General features: G+C 42.9%; 2 protein-coding genes across 2 annotated transcripts in view; one reads left to right on the plus strand and one right to left on the minus strand.

The window, feature by feature from the left end:
* Positions 1–224: 224 nt before the first annotated feature.
* LOC124150327 (uncharacterized protein K02A2.6-like) lies at positions 225–1,121 on the minus strand. The gene has a single exon (XM_046522305.2). The coding sequence runs from the start codon at positions 1,119–1,121 to the stop codon at positions 225–227; it is 897 nt and encodes a 298-aa protein (XP_046378261.2).
* A 13,645-nt stretch (positions 1,122–14,766) lies between these two features.
* LOC124112524 (CD109 antigen-like) overlaps positions 14,767–21,660 on the plus strand; it is a 47,190-nt gene continuing 40,296 nt past the window's right edge. Inside the window, exons 1-5 of the mRNA XM_048397547.1 lie at positions 14,767–14,879; positions 16,247–16,430; positions 16,729–16,897; positions 17,100–17,170; positions 21,560–21,614. Of these exons, the coding sequence (XP_048253504.1) occupies positions 14,773–14,879; positions 16,247–16,430; positions 16,729–16,897; positions 17,100–17,170; positions 21,560–21,614 (586 nt within the window). The 5' untranslated portion in view covers positions 14,767–14,772. The remainder of the gene's footprint in view (positions 14,880–16,246; positions 16,431–16,728; positions 16,898–17,099; positions 17,171–21,559; positions 21,615–21,660) is intronic.

Genomic DNA, 21,660 nt, shown 5'->3' on the forward strand with positions numbered 1-21,660 from the left:
GGCCATGTGACGGTCAGTACAAAAACTTGGTCCGGCAATCTCAAATCAACAATACATATAAAACTCGAATCTGTAAATGAAACAGGATCCATTACATCCCCATTTTTCCATAAGCTAAAAATAAAGATAACACTACTTTAAGTGTCACACTGTTAGATGAAATGTCTGTCTCCCTGAACACAATAAACTTTAACACAAATAAAACCATTATTGCAATTTTAGAGTCACTCAGAGAATCGCTGTGGTCTGAAGATTGGTCGACCACTGGATGAGAATGCAATGGGGTTCCTCGATGGAGCAAGGCTTTGCGACACATTCATGTCTGGCGGAGTGTCTGGAGACTGTACAGGAACATTGTCTGGAGTAGCATTAGCTGTTCCTTGAGTGGTTCCATCAGGACTTTGGATAGTACTGCAGTCGTCAGGAAGATTTTCCTTTGTTGGAATCAGGTCATGCTTGTTCCGTCGGTACTCTGAGCCACCTTGAGTTCTTACTACCAAAGAACGTGGAGTGCTTGCAGATTTCACAACTTTAGCTGGGATCCAGTCCTTCCCTTGCCTCAATCCCACACTGTCATTCACCTGTATTGGTGGTCTTGGATGAGCTCTCTGATCATAGTAGACTTTCTGGGTCTCTCGTGACTGTGAGATTGCTTGTTTCACTACATCACAGTCAACAACTTCAGGTCTGAGCATTTCATATTGCACCGGTAAGTCACTTCTCAACCTGCGTCCCATCAGCAGTTGCGCTGTTGAGGCGAGTCCATTTATAGGCGTATTCCTATAAGCCAACATTGCCAGATATGGATCTGCATGACTCTGCCTAGACTTTCGTAACAGCTGTTTGAGAGTTTGGACTGTCTTTTCAGCAAGACCATTGGCCTGTGGATACAGTGGGGACGACGTTATGTGTTCAAACTTCCACTTGTCACTAAAGGTCTTAAACTCAGCGCAGGCATACTGTGGCCCATTATCAGAGACAACACGCATAGGCACGCCATGTCGTCCAAAGATGGACTTGATATGTGTGATGACTGTAGAAGCCTTTGTGTTGGTTAACAGGGCTACTTCAAAATACCTGCTGTAGTAGTCTGCTACTACTAAATACTCTCTTCCATCCATATGGAATAGATCTGTGGCTACTACTTGCCACGGGAGGGTAGGTACTTCACTGGAGATCATGGGTTCCTTACAAGGACTTTTCCTGTGCTCTTGACATACTGCACACTGCTCTACTGTTCTCTCGATATCTTTGTTCATACACGGCCAAAAGAGAATCTCTCTAGCTCTTTCTTTTGACTTGGTCATGCCTTGATTACCACTATGAATGCATTGAAGCATTTCAACTCTGAGTTTCGAGGGAATGACTACTTTACTCCCCTTGTACACAATTCCATCAACACAGGAGATTTCCTCTTGAAATGTCCAAAAGTCCTTGACTTGAGTGGAACAGTCTACGTGTGTAGCTGCCCAACCATTTTGCACTGCACTAATCACTGCCTACATCTTCAACTGTAGCGGATTTTATCTCAGACATCTTCCTATCTGAAATAGGTAAGCCTGTTGTCACCATATGAACATATGCGCTAACTTCCTCATCAAAAGAGTTCAAATCTGTCAGCTTTTCTTTTATAAAGTGTCTGGACAGCATATCAGCCACAGGAATGTCTTTTCCTGGAATGTACTTGACAACAACATCATACCCTTGCAGTCTGATTCTCATCCTCTGGAGACGTAGTGGTACAGCGTGGAGTGGCTTCATGAAAATGCTCTCCAATGGTTTGTGATCTGACATGACAACAAATCTTCTACCCATCAAATAATGATGAAATTTCTCACAGCCAAATACTATGGCCATCATCTCCTTTTCTATCTGTGCATAATTGCGCTGACTTGACGTCATAGACTTGGATGCAAATGCTACAGGGTGTCCTTCCTGTAACAAAACAGCCCCAACACCATCCACTTGCAGAACGACTTCTTTCTGGGAATCAAAATATCGCAGAACAGGACCTGGTGATCTTGTGATGAGATCCTTGATCTCTTGGAACGTTTTTTCATGGATTGGAGTCAAATTCCACTGACTGTCTTGCTTAATCAGATCACACAGGATGTTAGTTCTCTCAGAAAGACAAGGGGAATACTGTGCAAGATAAGTGAACATTCCCAGATAACCTTCAAGCTCCTTCTTGCTTGTTGGAGTTGTCATTGTGCGTACTGCTTCAACTTTATCCGGGTCTGGTTTCATGCCATCAGAGGTAAGTATTTCACCAAAGAATTTCACTTCCTGCGAACACAGTTGATTCTTGTCTGCATTTAACTTGATACCACTTTCTTTTGCAGTCTCAAGAGTGTCCATGAGGTTCTTGTTATGTTCCTCAATGGTTCTGCCACTGATGAGAATATCTACTATTGGGTGAGTATAGTTCAGTTTTTCGAAGATTTTGTCCATGCGCTTTTGGAACACTTCACTGGCACTTTTAATTCCAAATGGAAGACGTAAGAACCTATATCTACCACATGGAGTGTTGAACGTGGTCAACATGGAGGAGCCGTGGTCAAGTTGTACTTGCCAGTATGACGATTTCGCATCTAGGACTGTGAAGTACTTGTGGTCAGCAATCTTTGAGGTCACATCTTGAATCGTGGGCATTCTGTAGTGCTCATGTTGTATCGCCTTATTTAGGTCAGCTGGGTCAAGGCACAACCTAATTTCACCACTGGCTTTAGGGACGACTACCATAGAATTTACCCACTCAGTGGGCTCTTCCACTTTCATGATCACTCCCAAGTCCTCCATTCGCTGAAGTTCCACTTGAACTTCCTCATGTAGGGCAATTGGAACTTTTCGTGGAGCATGTACTACTGGTTTCACTTCTGGGTCAAGCTGAATACTGTACTTGTCTTCAAGACATCCCAAGCCTTGGAAGATATCTGGAAACATCCTGAGTATTTTCTCAGAACTACTTGCATCAGTAATCAGGCGTTCAATGTTCAACAGGACTTTTATCAGGTTTAAGTCCTCACAGGCTCGAAGTCCTAACACTGAGGGTGCCTCTTCTTGCACTATATAGAACTTTAGGCATACAGACACATTTCTGTAACTACAATCCAGGTAAGTCATACCTGCATTTTTCAACCACTTCTGTCCATAGCCGTAAAGCCTTGTGTCCGGTTTCTTATCATGGGATAACATTTATACTAAGTTATCTTATAATAATTAGATCTACATCAAGTGCTTTTATGAGTTATCATGGTGTAATATTTATACATCATTTCATATAATTATAGTTTAGCAAGTAATAATTATCATTAGGTAAAATGCATATATAAAATATCAGTAGTTTCAGTTAACGCTTTTTAGATGGTTGCTAGCCTAAGGTAATGGGAACGCGTCTTCTAGACATACTATTCAATAAGACAAGAGTTACGTCTACATAGTTTAATTGATTTGAAGCTTTTAGATAAATGCTAGCCTAAGGTATCAAGATCCCATCTCTCAGACAAAGGATATTTATTTAAGTATATCTGTCATCACATACCGGGGTATATTAGAATAACATTACTTCAATTAAGACTCATTAAGGATTAGCCCCCAAACAAGCTCGTCTATAGGGCATTAAGGATTAGCCCCCACACAAGCTCATCTATAGTGACACCCTAATCTCTTTCAAAGCATCCAGTAAATATGTCAACAAGATTAGTGCCAGTCCAACATGATAAACAGGATTTAGTATTCCCCTCTGTCTAGCCATCCATTTAGCTTAGGACACAACCAATCGTGTATCAACCAATCACATTCCATTTTATTGTTTAAATTTTTGTTAAATACATACTGTAGGCAGGTTTTAAGCAGAGAAGGGGTTTGACTCTCTTACCAAGCAGACCTCTCTCCCACAGCCCAGAGTGTGTACCGACTCTCTGTGGCACCTCAGTTATATTCTAAGATATTGTAAATTGTTAATTGTTCTTGTAAATAAAATTGTGATTAGTCTCCTGTGACTCTGGCTCTTTGCTGACTAATTCCCCAAGAAAACCAGCACGTCATTTGGAAGGTATTGTTCACCCAGAACAGTTCCATGATAATTTGGCGGAGAATCATCGTTTTCGGAACCACGGAGTCCAGGAACTTACTACAACCAGCTACAAGAACCCATTGGAGGACATGTCCAACCGTGATCATCTGATGGAATAACAAGCAAGCTGCATCTACCTCTGACCTCAACACTGGATTAAAGACAACCAACTCCTCCAAAGACACCAACAAAGAAAGAAAAAGTCTTCAAATATTGTAAGTAAAACATTGTTGATTACTTGTCTTCCTTTAATTTAGTACGGTACATACTAATAGGTGTCATGGCAAATATGGAGTCTGGAATGGAAAGTAACCTTGAAAGTGAAATTCCAACAGTGTCTTTAGTTACGCCCCTTGCCAACAGTGTAATTCAGGCAAAATTTGGCACAAAAACAACAAATTGTTTAGTAGATACAGGGGCATCCATTTCTTGTATTTCGTCTGCTTTTCTTAGCACAGCTTTTGAAAACCTTACCCTTGGAAACTCACCCTTTCCACAGGTTAAAGGTGTTGGCGGCGAATTGCATAAAGTGTTAGGTTCAGTTGTGTTAGATTTTGTCATTGAGGATCAGGAATTTTCTCAAAGATTCCACATTCTGCCTACACTTCCAGAGGCAGTGATACTAGGTGAGAACTTCCTTGATGACAATGATGCAGTCTTAGATTATAGCTGTCATTCCTTGATACTCAACAACAGCACCTCAGATAGGCAATATATCAATTTCATAGCCAATTCAGTGCATGAGATTAGTGGATTAGCAAAAACAATAGATCAGATTTACATCCCCCCTCAGAGTGAAATTCATTTCAAGGTCAGACTATCAGAGACCAAAGAGGATTCCCTCATTCTCATTGAACCCATTGCTTCCCTCACTGCTTATTCTGAAGTAGCAGGCGGTAGAACTCTTTCTAAATCAAAAAGCAAGACTGCTACATTTAGGTTTATGAATCCCTCCCAAGAAGAAAAGGTTCTTGACAAGGGTACAGTTGTAGGCAAATTTAGTTACATTGACAAAGACTCTGTTTTTGAAATCGGCTCTGACCAACCATTCATCAGTACCGTTAACACTGACAATGAGAAGAGAGACAATGACACCAGGGATTATGTCAAAATTGCACAGGAGTTAGGATTTGATTTGACCAATACACAACTGACTCCAGACCAACGACACAGACTACTTAGATTTTTGGGACAAAATAGAAACATGTTTTCAACGAGTCTTGCAGATTTAGGTAAGACTGACATGCACCAACATATCATTGACACTGGCAACCACCAACCTGTTAAGAGTAGACCATATCGTCAATCTCCTCATCTCCAAAAAGTCACTGAAGAACTTATAGATGATTTTCTGAAGTATGATTTGATCGAGGAATCTACTTCTATGTATTCAGCTCCCATTATCCTAGTCAAGAAACGCGATGGCTCATATAGATTTGTTTGTGACTACAGAAAGTTGAATTCTGTCACTTTACCAATGTCATGGCCTCTTCCTGTTTTCGATGATGTTGTTGATAACATCGCCAATGTACAAGCTAAGATCTTCTCTACTTTAGACCTTGCTAATGGCTTCTTCCAAGTGCCATTACATGAAGATTCAAAGCATAAAACTGCTTTCGTCACCCATCAAGGCCTTTATCAGTTCAAACGTTTACCACAAGGTTTGACAAATTCTCCACTTTGTTTTCAACAGCTCATGAGCAAAGTGCTAAGAAAATTGCTTTTTAAGGTTGCGCTGATCTACATTGATGATTTGATAATTTACAGCAAAAACTTTGAAGAGCATCTCCAACATTTGGAGCAAGTATTTTACTATCTGAAACAGGCAAAATTAACACTAAAGCCATCCAAATGCAATTTTGCAACGGACAAAGTATCTTTTCTGGGTCATGTTTTATCATGTGGAGGTGTTCAAGTTGATGACAAAAAGATTGAAGCAATTAGAACCTTTCCAGTGCCCAAGTCACAAAAGCAGATTCGCTCCTTCTTAGGTCTCACGAACTTCTACAGGAAGTATGTGAAAAATTACTCTCACATAGCCCTTCCACTGAATGCCTTGCTCAAGAAGCATTCGGAGGCAGAACTAGGAAAGAAACCAAAGTTCCAATGGTCACTTGAGTGTGATCAGGCATTCAACACACTCAAACATGCTATGAGTAATACACCTGTTCTGGCGTATCCAAATTTTGACAAAGAATTTCTTCTTGCAACTGATGCCAGTGATATGAGCATAGGTTTTGTTTTGAGTCAAAAAGACGAGAAAAATAATGAACATCCAATAACTTTTGGTGGTAGAGCTCTTCATGGCAGCGAAAAGAACTGGAGCATTACAGAAAAGGAAGGCTTAGCTCTAGTTGAAGCCATTAGATCCTTTCGTCCATACCTTGCAAATTCCAAATTCACAGTCTACACTGATCATATAGCATTGAAGTGGCTGAAATCCATCAAGGATGCCACAGGTAGGTTAGGACGATGGTCTTTGGAACTTTCTACCTACACTTTTGACATTGTTCACCGCAGCGGCAAAGCCAATGGGAATGCCGATGCTCTCTCACGTAGGGAATATGAGGAAAATATTAACTGTAATGATCAGACAGAAGAAGATGCTGAGAAAACAGTCTTCTCAGTAACTTCAACTCAGCAAAGCAAATCAACTAGCAATACAATCTTGCCAAACACCCATTCATCCACACAGGTCACACAGACAACTCAGACTGAGGATATTTGCACACCTATTGTCAATCACTTAGAATCAGACACACAAACAACACATTGGTCAGTCACCTTTGAATATGAAGAGGATTATCAGTCAGTACCAGTTAATGTTGTTGCAGCCTTACATGCTACAAATGCTGATGTTACCCAAGACACATTGGTTGAAGTAAGTATAAAAGAACATCCAAATTTACGTCACCTACAAAGGATTTGTCCAGATTTCATCCAAATCTTTGACTACAAAGAGGATGATGTCCTTCCACAAAATGAAAAGGATCGTCAAAAGATTCTTATCGAAGCCAATACTTTTGAAATTGATGAAGGCATCCTATACAGATTCGTTCCACAAAGACAGAAAGGCCACGCAGACAAGTTCATTAAACAGCTGGCAGTCCCAAGAACCCTCAGAAATCAAGTCCTGCAATCCTATCATGACTCAGAGTTTGGCGGTTGCCACCACGGGAAAGAAAGGATGCACAACACCATGAGACCTAAGTACTACTGGCCCAAAATGTACAGCGATATTGCTACTTATGTCCAGACATGTGAGGTATGCCAACAGACCAAGAGGCACTACCATGGCAAGAAGGCACCACTTCGTCCACTTCCTGTAGAAGAGGTCTTCACCCGATGGCACGTTGACATTCTCGGTCCCCTGCCAACAACACCAGATAAGTACAAATACATTTTGGTCATCACAGATGCATCATCTAGATGGTGTGAAGCCTTTCCACTTCGGACCCAAGAAGCCAAAGAAGTAGCAGATGTTCTCGTCAGAGAAATATTTTGTCGGTATGGCGCTCCAAGGACCTTAATTTCAGACAGAGGTCAGAACTTCATGTCCAAACTTATCAAAGCAATTTGTGAACTTTTGGCAATTAAATTTACCCATACCAGCCCATACCATCCTCAAACTAACAGCTGTGTAGAAAGGCTCAACTCTTACATCAATCAATCACTAAGAGCCTATTGTAACAAGTCTCAAAATGATTGGCCCCGTTTCATTCCTGGCATCATGATGGCCTATCGGATGGCTCCAAATTCATCAACTCAAAAATCCCCATATGTTATGCTTTTCGGCCGAGAAATGAGAGCTCCACAAGATGTAGCATTAATTCCAAAAGAAAATTTAGGCCACAATAACAAAAGTTATCTTTCCAATTTGCTTGAGGAGCTTGAAATCACTAGAACAATCGCAGCTGAAAACACTGCTCGGGCTAAGGAGGTGTATTCAGAACAATATAACAGAAAGGCTAAAGAACCAGAATTCGCCCCAGGTCAAAGAGTTTGGCTTTACTGTCAAAAAGTTGAAAAAGGCCTTTCCAACAAATTAACCAAAAAGTGGTATGGTAGCTATTATATCACCCATACAGGTCCAAATTATACCTACAAACTACGCCGAAGTTCTGACGACAAAATACACAAACCACTGGTCCATGCCAACCGTCTGAAGCCATATTTTGATCCTGCTGATCGTCCACAGTATCCTCCAGAACCATACCTCAATAACCCCAGTGACATAGATTCAGGAGTCATGGATGACAACGAGGAACCAGTCAATGACACTCAGTTTGACAGCAACAATTCCCCATCAACAAGTTCAACTTACCAGGCTACTGATCAATCACCTCCACAACAGAAAGGTAAGAAGGTCAATTCCAAAACAAAGGCAGGTACTTCCAGCAACAAGAGTCCGAAGCAAAAGACCCCAACAAAGAAGAAAAACCCTGCTTCAAGTACAACAGAAAAACCTACCAGTCCCACGGCAACAATGAAGGAAAATCATGCCACACCAGGTCCTAGTGCTCCAACCAAGGTAAATGAAAAGGTAAACAAAGGGAAAAGGGGAGTGAATAGTAAGCATCACCAGCCCAAATCCAGAAAACAACCCGACGACAGCCAGGTACAACCTCCAAGTCCAACATCAGGTAATCAAACAAAGGATACCCCTCAGGTCTTCAATCCAGAGGACATCCACTCAATTGTTAGTTCCAAGAGAGCAAATTGCAAAATCTACTACAGAGTAAAATGGAAGGATCCAGAAAGAGGAAACACATGGGAGTATGGCAGCAGCATTCCAGACTCCATTCGGAGAGAATTTCACCTCAAAAGAAGTATGTCAGGAAAACGACGAAAACGTCCACTGAAGAATCATAAGTTTTTCGACCAAAAGGAATCAGCACAAGACAATAAATCAGTCAATGTTCTGTCAGGGAATACAATGTCCGGAAATATCAAGCAAGACAACACCAAACCATGCATAGAATTAGACGTCAAACCATATCCGTTTATTCCAAAACGCCTACGAAGAGTAGAACATAAAATAGAAAGAGTTATGGGCATTGAAATTATTCAAGGAGACTGCTTTGTCAAGGTCTTATATAAAGATAATCCTGATCAATTCACATGCTATTTTGAAAGTGTTCCTCCCCACCTCATACAGCGCTACCTTGATGATAGCTGGCAGGATCTCCGTAATTGGTCCTGTCTTGAAGATAATCCTCGATATGATCCAGAGGAAACACCATATTATAAATCCAAAAGGGTTATTTTTCCACATAAAGACTTTGGAAACATCAACACCTTTTTCTACAGTATTTCACTCACAGACCGTAGTCACACGGAACCATACCAGGATCAACTCGCCATATATATCGACAGCTGCCAATTGAACATATTCTTAATCAAAATACAAAATCTCCTGAATAAACGGTGCAAATCACGAAACAGCTATTAGCTGTATCTTGTTATGTTTTCTTGTGTCCAGTTTTTTCACTATGGGTCGCCAGTTGAGAACAAATGGCATCAGCCTGATCATCTGAGTTATTTGTATCACAACAAATTTTGAGTATTGACCTGATCAACCAATCTCAAAAGCGAACCCGAACCCAAACCGTACCGAAGTGAAATGACACAAACCAAACCATACTGGGAAGCGAACCCAAACGGTACAAAAGCGAACCCAAACCGTAGCGAAGTGAAATGACACGAACCCAAACCGTACCGAAGCGAACCAAACCATACTGGGAAGCGAACCCAAAACCGTACCGAAGCGAACCAAACCATACTGGGAATCGAACCCAAACCGTACCGAAGCGAACCAAACCATACTGGGAATCGAACCCAAACCGTACCGAAGCGAACCAAACCATACTGGGAATCGAACCCAAACCGTACCGAAGCGAACCAAACCATACTGGGAATCGAACCCAAACCGTACCGAAGCAAAATAAACCAAACCCTATCGCATTGAACCGAAGGAAAATCAAAGCGAAACAAACCAAATTCAAATAAAGGAAACTTAACAACCGAAATGAACCAAAACAAAGAAAAGGCAAACCAAATAGTTACGAAAACTAACAAAGAATTCTAAAAAGGATATACACCTTTTGTATACCGTATTAGTGTAATAAACCAATGCACTTGTTATATGCACATGCACATATATGTATATATAATGCGTCTAATGATTGTATCCAAAAATAGAAGGATATTACTATTTTTCATGATATACTTTTGTAATTTGCCACCAATACATTCTTCCTGGTCATGACACCGTTTAGTAATAATTATGTACCGATCTTTTACATCATAATTATCATATTTGTTTTATTTTCTAGTTATTACAGACAAACTGAGGAAGTATTTATATATGACATATTATTTGAACATGCTAACTCTCTTTTCTTTGTTTCCATGTAAAACCTCCATGGACACAGCCTACTATCTCACAACCCCAATCCAGGATGTGGAACTCAAGGCCTCCTACATCACCCATAAAACCACCAGTACAGAGTGCCAAGACAAGCCAGCTCCACATCCAGAACCCCTGATGACAGCATTTTTATATTATGTTTCCTTATATCAAAGAGACTCTATAATAATTATTATTCACTACTACCAGTTTAACTTTATACATTGTCCATCTAAGCCTTAATTATTTTTATTTTTACATGTTTGGGGTCCAAACTTTTTCAGACGGAGGGGAAGTTATCATGGGATAACATTTATACTAAGTTATCTTATAATAATTAGATCTACATCAAGTGCTTTTATGAGTTATCATGGTGTAATATTTATACATCATTTCATATAATTATAGTTTAGCAAGTAATAATTATCATTAGGTAAAATGCATATATAAAATATCAGTAGTTTCAGTTAACGCTTTTTAGATGGTTGCTAGCCTAAGGTAATGGGAACGCGTCTTCTAGACATACTATTCAATAAGACAAGAGTTACGTCTACATAGTTTAATTGATTTGAAGCTTTTAGATAAATGCTAGCCTAAGGTATCAAGATCCCATCTCTCAGACAAAGGATATTTATTTAAGTATATCTGTCATCACATACCGGGGTATATTAGAATAACATTACTTCAATTAAGACTCATTAAGGATTAGCCCCCAAACAAGCTCGTCTATAGGGCATTAAGGATTAGCCCCCACACAAGCTCATCTATAGTGACACCCTAATCTCTTTCAAAGCATCCAGTAAATATGTCAACAAGATTAGTGCCAGTCCAACATGATAAACAGGATTTAGTATTCCCCTCTGTCTAGCCATCCATTTAGCTTAGGACACAACCAATCGTGTATCAACCAATCACATTCCATTTTATTGTTTAAATTTTTGTTAAATACATACTGTAGGCAGGTTTTAAGCAGAGAAGGGGTTTGACTCTCTTACCAAGCAGACCTCTCTCCCACAGCCCAGAGTGTGTACCGACTCTCTGTGGCACCTCAGTTATATTCTAAGATATTGTAAATTGTTAATTGTTCTTGTAAATAAAATTGTGATTAGTCTCCTGTGACTCTGGCTCTTTGCTGACTAATTCCCCAAGAAAACCAGCACGTCATTTGGAAGGTATTGTTCACCCAGAACAGTTCCATGATATTCTCAAGAGGACCTGCAAACTTGCAGACTTTTAGAAAGTCTCTCTCTGACATAGCATTGACTTGTTGACTTGTGCTCCTGTATCTATCTTCATAGGTACTATGAACTTCTTGTTCACTAGGATATCTGCATATTGTTCTGAATAGTCTTCACCACTTTCACCCTTTCTATGCTCTATTGTCCCAATAAAGAGTTCATCAGTCTCTAAACTGTGGACTTTTGGGTTGCTTTGACCTTGTTTCCATCTTCCGGACTCTCTTGAGTTCTGTGTTCTAGGTGGATTCCTCGCTACTGTTCTGGACCTACAAACTGATGCATAATGTCCAAATTTGTGACACTTCAAACACTCAGCATTTCTTGCAGGACACATGTCATTCTTTGAATGTGATTTTCCACATCTTTCCCACATATCACTACTTGTTTTCACACTAGCCTGTGCACTTGCTGATCGCTTCTGACTACTGTCCCCTAACTTCCTCTGATGAGTATAACCACCACTTCTCTTCTGAATGCTACAAACTGCCTCTGACTGAATTTGTTTCATCTGTTTTTTACTCACTTCAAAACTTCTCGCTATTTCAAGGGCCTTATTTACTGTCAAATCTGCTTCTTGTAACAGTCTTTCTTGTACTTGTTTGTTACTCGTTCCACAAACTATTCTATCACGAACCATGTCATCAGCAATGGCACCAAAGGCACAATCTTTCGAGAGGGTTTTGATTTCTGTCACATATGAATCCACTGTCTCATTTTGGCCCTGAACACGTGTATTAAAGCGAAAGCGCATGATTGTCACATTCGTTTTAGGAATACAATAGTTTTCAAATTTTGAGTACAGAGGTTGCAATTTATCCTTTTCTTCATTTGTCAATGTCCAAGTATTAAATACATCTCGGCCCACCTGACCAATGTACAACAGAAAATAGCTACACTTTTCCTTTTCATCTTTCGCCGCGAATGGTCCACTGAACAGCAATTCTATTGTCTGTTTCCACTTTTTCCAACTTTCTGCCACATTAGCGGCATCGAAATTCATGGGCAGAATGTCAATTCGACCTGCCATGACTTCTGACACCATGTAATACCTTCGTATTAATGACACAACTCGAGCTCAATACGAGCCAACTTTACTTCGGCCATGTGACGGTCAGTACAAAAACTTGGTCCGGCAATCTCAAATCAACAATACATATAAAACTCGAATCTGTAAACGAAACAGGATCTATTACAGCCACCAGTGACTATTACGAGTTATGTCCTTTCTATGCCTCTCCTATTGACCAATCAGATTCAACCTCTCATATCACTTGCATTTGCTTCAAACAAAACGGTGGCGCCCAGTCAAGACGATCTGATTGATAATCAAGATCTATATTGTGATAATACGAGTCTTACATCGCGAAGTGCATGAAATCACGTGAGCACCTTGATTAAAAGCATGAAAAGATTTAGAAAAAATCTGTTGAGAACGAGTTAGTGGTGCACATGCTTTGCAAATCCTGCAGTTGACAGAAATCTGCATGACACTTTACGAACCGGATTTCGATTTCGGTGCGCGATTTTGATTGGACTATGCATAGACTCGTTAGTCCAGCCAAAATGTAACTCCATAATACCAGCCTAGTTCGGCAAGGGTGGAAACTGGACTTTTATAGTCAGTTAACTCACTTGCCTCGGGAAGATGGCTGCCTCCTGGCGGTTGATACAACTTTCTTCAGCAGCTGGCCCTCACACAGTTGGTCTCTCTGTCAAAAGACAGCAGTAAATGCAATACGGAGGAATGCAGGATAAGTATACAAATGTAACAAATATTTTGATTTTTCTAAATTATTAAAGTGGATAGTTGTGAATTCTTACACTATGACGTTCTGGCCTAAAGGATCCAGTGGGTTTCCTTGGTGTTGTGGCCACAGTCCATGCAAATATGGATGGGATTGTCCCTGATTTCAGTATTCTTTTCACTGGGGTGTACTTGTTTACAACACACAAATCTAGGACTGAAATATAAGACATTCTATTCATTTAAGTCCCCCAAATAATTTTCAATTTGTGTATGAACATAAGTCGTAAAAATGAAACCATTAAAGCATAAATTAAAACAGCTCAAGGCAAGGGAGTTAACTGACTGTAAAAGTCCTGTTTCCGCCCTTGTCGGACTATTTTGGAATTTCTGGGCACGAATGTCTTGCCCCCATGTCATGTTCGACAACGACCACACTCTCCAGCCAACCGGCAAGAACTGATCTTGGCCCTCCCAAGAAGAATGGCGTCAAATCCCATGTGACTTCATCAGATGACTGACTTTTTCTGTGCGTCGAAGAGTTTTTGCGTGTTTTGAGGCATTTGGTGATCACACACGCTACTAATGACTTGTTATTGAACGTGAGCGATTGTTTATGTACTCTGCCTATTGTCCATGATTCTGAAAGCTCGAGTTTTGTACCACACCCAACTTGGGGGGGCTCTGACGTCATTCTCGGTCGCTGTATAATTGTCATTTTCAGTGTTGATTATGTTGATATATTGATCTTCTCAATACACTTTACTTCATGCATCTATGTTTTGTTGTTGTTTTGAGCAAGAGTGATTTCAAACTCTTGTAAAGTTTCTTTTGGACGTCAGTTTACTATGTTTTACCTTACCAGACACTACACAGTGCTGTAGCATCAGGTAAGTATAAAAACATTGCATTTAATCAGAAATGCTCATTGTTGTATAAAGCCAATCACGTTGCAGACACAGGGTAGGTGTATTTCCTGGAAAGAAGCATGTCCTGACCTGCTAATGATCCTATTTCCGCGGTGTGGTCACTGGAACAGAAACTTGTCTCATGGAATAAGTCGACACTTGAATTATACTCTGCACTCCTATCATGCTATACACACACAAAGAAACTGGTTGCAGGACATTCTGCAATTATATCCTCAGTTTAAGCTGAAGAAAACTTTGAAGGGTTGCTTAAATTTTGGAACCAAACTATGATGAACTGCATTGATGGACTTGGTTGCATATTATTTAGGGAGTATTCCCATCAGCATGAAGTCTTGCCTGTCTGGAGTACTTGTATTTTCTGTTTGCAGCTGACTATGTACGGGCACTTGCTACTCGGAGCAGTGCTGCTCTCGCCAGCTTTCTTTGGGGCAGGGCAGATGGAGAACAATTGTTTGGTGGGATGCCGACTTGCAAGGCCGCCGTAAGTGTTTACTTATTTAAATTAATTAATTAACTCATCATAGTGAAACTTGTCATGTGTATATTCTAAAAAATGGAATTTTATTAATACTTTTGACAAAGGCATAATCCTGTAACCTTGGTAACCCTGTACCGCTTTTTGTAAATGCCAATGCAATAAATGATAACAAATCAAAGACCCGTGAAGATCCGGGGTAGAATTGGTCTTCAGCAACCCATGCTTGTCCTAAAAGGCGACTATGCTTGTTGTAAGAGGTGACTAACAAGGTTGGGTGGTCAGGCTCATTGACCTGGTTGATGCATGTGATCGTCTCCCAATTATGCTTAATCATGCTAATGTTGGCATGCTTATCATGCTAATGATGGCATCCTTATCATGTTAACAGACCATTGGAGGAGGTATGCTCAAATGAAATGTATGTATATTATGTTTGTCATGTCCTATTATGCCTGAAGGGGTTGTTGTCGGCACAGGTACTACAGAAATGTACCCCAGGTAGGTTTCTGTATACAAAAATGTACCCCGGCCAAAATTAGAATACAGAAACGTACCTGGTACCCCAAACAGCGGATGAGTCCATATTCCCAAACCCGAAACCGAAACCGGTTCATGTTGTAGTTCCAGTTTGCCTGATTACGAGTGCATGCATGCTACTTCTACACAATCTTTTGCCAATGGCCCCGTACACTTGTGTAACATTACGGCCTTAAGCTTGTCAAAGGCATTCAACTTCATAAGATAATCTTAAAGTTCTTCCTGTCGAATGTGTACTGCCATGTTGCCTTTAACCGCGGTTTGGCATACAGGAAGTGATGAATACCTAAAGAACCGGTTACACGCATTGCACCCAGCGGCGTAGGTACGTTTCTGTATTTTGATTTTGGCTAGGGTACATTTTTGTATACAGAAACGTGCCTGGGGTACATATCTGTAGTACCTGTGCTGACAACAACCCCTTCAGCCCTATTATATCCTTATATAAGATAGCTACACGATAAATCGCAAAGAACAATGAAGAACAAAGCGTGTTTTATTTCAGATAAAACATTATTCTATTATGACGTCATTTCTGGAGATCCAAACATGCGCTCGCAACTTGATGACGTCGTTTACTGGACAACGTTATTTTTGAGAGGGAAGTGTGTTGTGAGTTGTACCCCATAGATCTAGCAGGGCAACTCAGATAAACACGATGGCCCAACAATCATATCCAAAGGCGAGAGTGATATGCCAATCGGTATTGGGAGAAAAGGTACATGTTATCAACGTCAGGATTGTGAGAATATGCAGGAAATACCCACCTGTGCATAAAATTGAATTGTCCGACATTGCCAAGTGTTCCATGACGGCATTCGTCTTTGTTTCAGTATTTACATGATCCTGGCACCAAAGAGGGTGAGACCCAATCAGGTGATCCAGATATTTGCAACCATCCTGAAGCTAGAGTATACACACGTCAATATCCGGATATCCATCGTCAAGGAGAACATCGAATATGCCGGAACGGTGATGAAGTTTGACAGACCATCCAGCAGGATAATGCAGCTACAGGTATGTTAATTATCTCCCTTGATGTTGTAATGCACCTGAAGGGGGACAGCTGACCCAGTCTTCAGAGTGCTATAAGTCTTTGTGCAGAGTTGTGTCCCTTAGATGTGTCAGGATATATTGCCCTGCTGAGATACTTGCTTCTCAGTACAATACCTCTTCACCAGTGATCAAGGGTTATGCCAGTGTAAAATATCTAAGACTATGAGCCAGGAGGTACCATTTGGTCTTTGATCACGCCTCAAACAGCATACAATCAGTGGAACTGTTCATACTGGCAAATGTACCTCCACGTTTGCAGATGCCACAGAATGCACAGGCCGGGCAGTACAGACTGAGACTGGAGGGAACTCTCAATGGCGGCACAAGTGGTTACATCTTCCGTAACGAGACTGACATCGAGTTTGACACCAAACAAGCCTCTATCTTCATCCAGATGAGCAAGCCAATATACAGACAGGGACAGACAGGTGAGCATGATCAAGTAGCCAGAGTTGTCTCCCATCAACAGAGTTGTCTCCCATCAGTCACAGTTGTCTACCTTACTTAATTTACATTTGATAAGGAGTTCAGCTACAGTTAGTTTCTAAATGCTCCACCGGAACATAAAAGCAATTGGAATTTGTACCATGGTGTGAAAAATGATCGTGACATTGGTGGGTTTTGTTTCAGTTCAATTCCGAGTGGTTCCTATTCTACCCAACCTGATGCCCAAATATGGAAGTATGACTATATATGTTGAGGTGAGTGTTGACATTTAGTATATTTTTTACTTATCCTGCATTACTCCTTAATGCATATTACTTGCTTGTTCTTGGCAGAGCTCCAACGTAACCAAAGGAAGTGAAGTCACGGATCCTCACCTTACTCTGTCCCTTGCTGAGTGAAGACCTGTTTATTTGCTGTAGCATAAACTTATTCAAACCCTCATGTGTTTGCTATCTGAGTTGATGTTTATTGTCTTTGAGTTGTGCCTACAGTTTGTATCTTGTACATTCAATGTTTGATAAACAAAACGTTATTAGACACTTACTGGCGTTTTCTCAAAAGAAAACATAATGCCAGGTGTCTTGTTGTTCCAAGTAGCCATCTTGAATATTTTACGTGGCCAGCAGTTAATGAACTAGCTTGTGATCTATATCCTTTTTTGCCTGGTACCCCATGATTGGCGTATCCTCGCGAATATGTTTTGTTTTCATTGTATGTTGTTTTACGTTTCTCATAATAATTGTTTCATAAACCCCCGCAGTGGGATAAACAAATTATAGCATACATAATCGGGTGGGGACGCATTGTGATTTTACACTGCTTCATTGCAGATATCATGCCCTCCTGCTCAAAGTGCCGGCTTGATATGTCGGTGTGGGATCCCCACCCCTGTACCTTAATTGTACATCTCAATGCCTCCAGGGTCACCGATGTAGAGACTGTTTACTGCTTTCACCCACAGCCTTCAGTCAGTATATCCGTGTGTCTAAGAAACGAGGAACACAACAGACCAGGAAACACCGGTGCAGGATGTCCGACCTCACCGAGAATTCGCCTACCGATAAGCCATCTCGGATGACTACCCCCTGACCTCAACTGCTACCTTGATGTTGGTCCCCTCGGTGTCAGTCTCGACCGAGAGCACTCTGATGACCACGACAGCGTCTATCTTTACGCCCGGCGTGGTGCTCACTTATCAAATGGTGCCTGTAACCTCAACCGGACAGACGCTCAGTCTCCCACAGGCGCCCCGCCTACGGCACAGATGCCCAGGATAGACGCGGCGCTCCTTCAGTACTTTCAGTATTTTCAGGCCATGCTGACGTTGACTGAGCCCTCTACAAGCGCCTCCTATAGCGCCTCTGCAGACGCCTCCTCAAGCGCCTATACAGATGGCGCCAATCTATCCCACAGCGACTCTACAGACACCTGCGCCTCTACAAGGCATGGTCGGTCGACTATACAGACGCCGTCTACTTCTTGTTACTCCGTGGACTCGGCTTCCCCAAGCACATTGTCACGTCGGAGTGACAGTAGATCTGATCGTCAGGGTCATCAATCTAGGAGATGCTCCCCGGATGCAGATGCTCCAGTGGCTATCGGAGGGCGTCTTCATCCTGTGCTACGATGACACTCCCTTGGACGGCGATATCCAAGACTCACTCCTGGGTCTCAGCCTTCGCCCAAGATGAGATGGCACTCAAGGTCCTGGCCAAGGTGTCAGAGCCAGCCTTTGCTAAGGCGTTACAGCCAGCCTTTGCTAAGGCATCCCAGTCTGGCTCCTACCAGCCACGACGCAACACCCTCCAGACTCAGGGGCGGGGCTCCACCTCAACCTCTCGAGGCTGGGGCGGAGGAAAAGGGAAGTCCTCAGGTGCATACCAGTCCTGCCTCGGCCACCCCCAAAGGGAGGTAATGCCGACCACAGGGACTATAAGTGAATCGCCAGACAGGCATGACTGGGACCTCCCTCACCCAGCCGTCGAAGTTGCCAACATTCCAGTAGGCAGGAGACTGGGTCGATTCTGGCAGAATTGGGAGATCCTGGGGGACCTGGGGGTCACCAACATATTCCGACACTGGTATAAGCTGATGCTTATAGACGACCCGCTTCTCACGTTGCCCCCCATAGCGGACACCTACCTCCCTACTCAACAGCAGCTACTGAGCCGCAACATCATGGCGCTGCTGGACAAGGAGGCCATAGAGGTCATACACGCCCCAGCCATAACACCGGGCTTCTGTTCACCTGTCTTCCTAGTCCCCAAGAAGGACTCAGACAAACACAGGATGATCCACAACCTTGCCGCTTTCAACAAACGCTACCTGGCGCATCCACCTTATTTCTGGATGACCACACTCAGGCTATTGCGATCCCGGATCCAGGCACAGGATGTGCTCATCAGCCTGGATATCGAGGACGCCTGCCTACATGTCCCTATACACCCCGACGACCGGAAATTCCTCCGTCTCATTGCCGGGACATTCAGTTGAGGCGTGCATAGACAACTGCCTACTGAATCATCGGGACACTGTCACTCTACTCCGCCACAGGGACTTCACCCTCCGTCTCTTACAACAACTGGGGTGGAAGATCAACCTCAGGAAGTCAGAGTTGACACCCTCAAATCGACTTCAGTTCATCGGGGGCCTCTTCCAGACGGACCTCGATCTCCTCTCTGTACCCAGAGACCGGTGGGAGCGCATTCAGGCGCACCTGACTCCAGCTCTCCACCTACCACACACTCTGCGCCAATGGCAAGTCCTCCTGGGGCTCCTAACCTAAGCGCAGGACTTGACCTACAGAGGAAGGCTCCAACTGCGCCCAGTTCAGATGTTCCTGGCTCCCTACTTCAGGCGCCAGGACCCCTCAGTATCCATCCTCCTCCTGGATCATCTCAAGCAGCATCTCCGGTGGTGGACGGTGGAATCGAATGTCTATCAGTGCCCATGGCATGTCAACAACCTCGAACTGGAGGCGCTTATCTTGGCCACCACTCATTGGAAGCAGGCCCTCAGACACGCCCGGCTCTCCATCTCGACGGACAGAGCTTTTGCAGGGGCAAGCAACAAGACCCCACATCTGCATGGCCTCAATTCCTGGCCGAGTTCATGCTCCATCTGCGTCACAAGCATAAGCTCAAGGGCAGAACCATCATGAGCTACCTTGTGGCTCCACTCCATCCTGGCAGTTCCGGAAGAATGGCACATGACGTAAATCCCGGAACTAGAGGCTGTGCTCCGCTCATTCAGGCTGGAAGACCAAAAGGCGAAATCTCGTACACCAGCTTGGGTCTTGATTGTCATTCACACCTCATTGAGAGACACACCCTTCGAGACACTCAAAGTGACGTCATTCTACAATCTGACGAAAAAATGGTCTTCCTACGTCACGCGCGTCCACTTTGAGCATGGAGCACATGGAGCCGTGCATCTTGGACTGTGCTGGGACTTCTTCGCCAAGAATCAATTCCCATGACAGCCAGATAGATCATTCCTCATCCCTCCCCTATCTTCGATCGTGGCGCGGAAGATGAACTGGAGCTCCGTCTATATCCGGTTAGAGCGCTCCGTTGCTACATCAGACGATCCAAGGAACGCCGTAGACAACGATGACGCCTCTTCATTCTGGTATGGAGCTGCAACCTCGCAAGTGGAAGGTAGCTGCAACACGGTCGCCCTCTGGCTAAGAGCCTTCATTCGCCAGGACTACGAGGCCCGAAGGATTGGACCCCCAACTCCAACAACCCACATGCCGACTCCACTATGGCGCTACACAGCAACTGAGCTCTACTTGCCATCATGGAAGGGTGTTGTGGCGATCAAACACATTCGTCGCCAGTCACCATATGCGAGATGTCACATTGGATGATGTGCTAAGCAGGTACAACTTGGTCCGTTAGTAGGCCACCAACAAGCCACCACTACTACACGTCACGGACCTCGCCTCCAAGTCCAGAGCCGGCCTTTCAACCTTCCCTGGCGTATGCCCTGGACTAGAAGGTTCATGCCCCACTTGCATACGGCTCGGTGCTCCAGTCTCGACCTAACGGAGAGTTATTGTAGGGCTGCGCAGTACCAGGACACAATCCATACCTGACTCTTCCCTTCTATGTAATGGTCATCCAGGCCGACCATACAGACGAAGACAGGCTGACGGAAACAGAGTTTTCCCATACATGCAGTGGTCACCTGATGCCGACCACACAGCCGAGGACGGGCTGAGGGAATTGGAGGTTCCCATACATGGAGTGGTCACCCGAAGCCGACCACACTGCCAAAGATTGGCTAGGGAACAGAGTCTGGAAATAAAAGATAAAAGTCCACATCTGAATGTATGCCCTCCTCCGGTTCCGTCCGATAAAGATACGATGACCTGCATCAGCCAAGTCAACAAATATGACCACCCGATCCTGTTAGTCACCTCTTACGACAAGCATAGTCGCCTCTTGCAGCAAGTATGTGTTGCTGAAGACCTTTTCTACCCCAGATCTTGACATTTAGTAATGAATGAGGTTTAGTTATGGCCTAATGTTTTTGTTTATATTATGTTTCAGAAAACTGAATGATTAAAGTTCTCTTCCATATGTTTCGGTGATAAAAGTATTTTAAAAACTATTGAATACAATGTTTCATGTTTATAGGATCCAACAGGAATTCCTGTGAGGAGATGGCTGGGTTTGCAGACAAATGCAGGAGGTATGAAAATGTTATGTAACATCATGCACAAGAAAGATAATTCATG

The sequence above is a fragment of the Haliotis rufescens genome, unplaced genomic scaffold, assembly GCF_023055435.1.
Source record: "Haliotis rufescens isolate VD_foot unplaced genomic scaffold, xgHalRufe1.0.p SCAF_17, whole genome shotgun sequence".
Classification (NCBI taxonomy): Eukaryota; Metazoa; Mollusca; class Gastropoda; order Lepetellida; family Haliotidae; genus Haliotis; species Haliotis rufescens.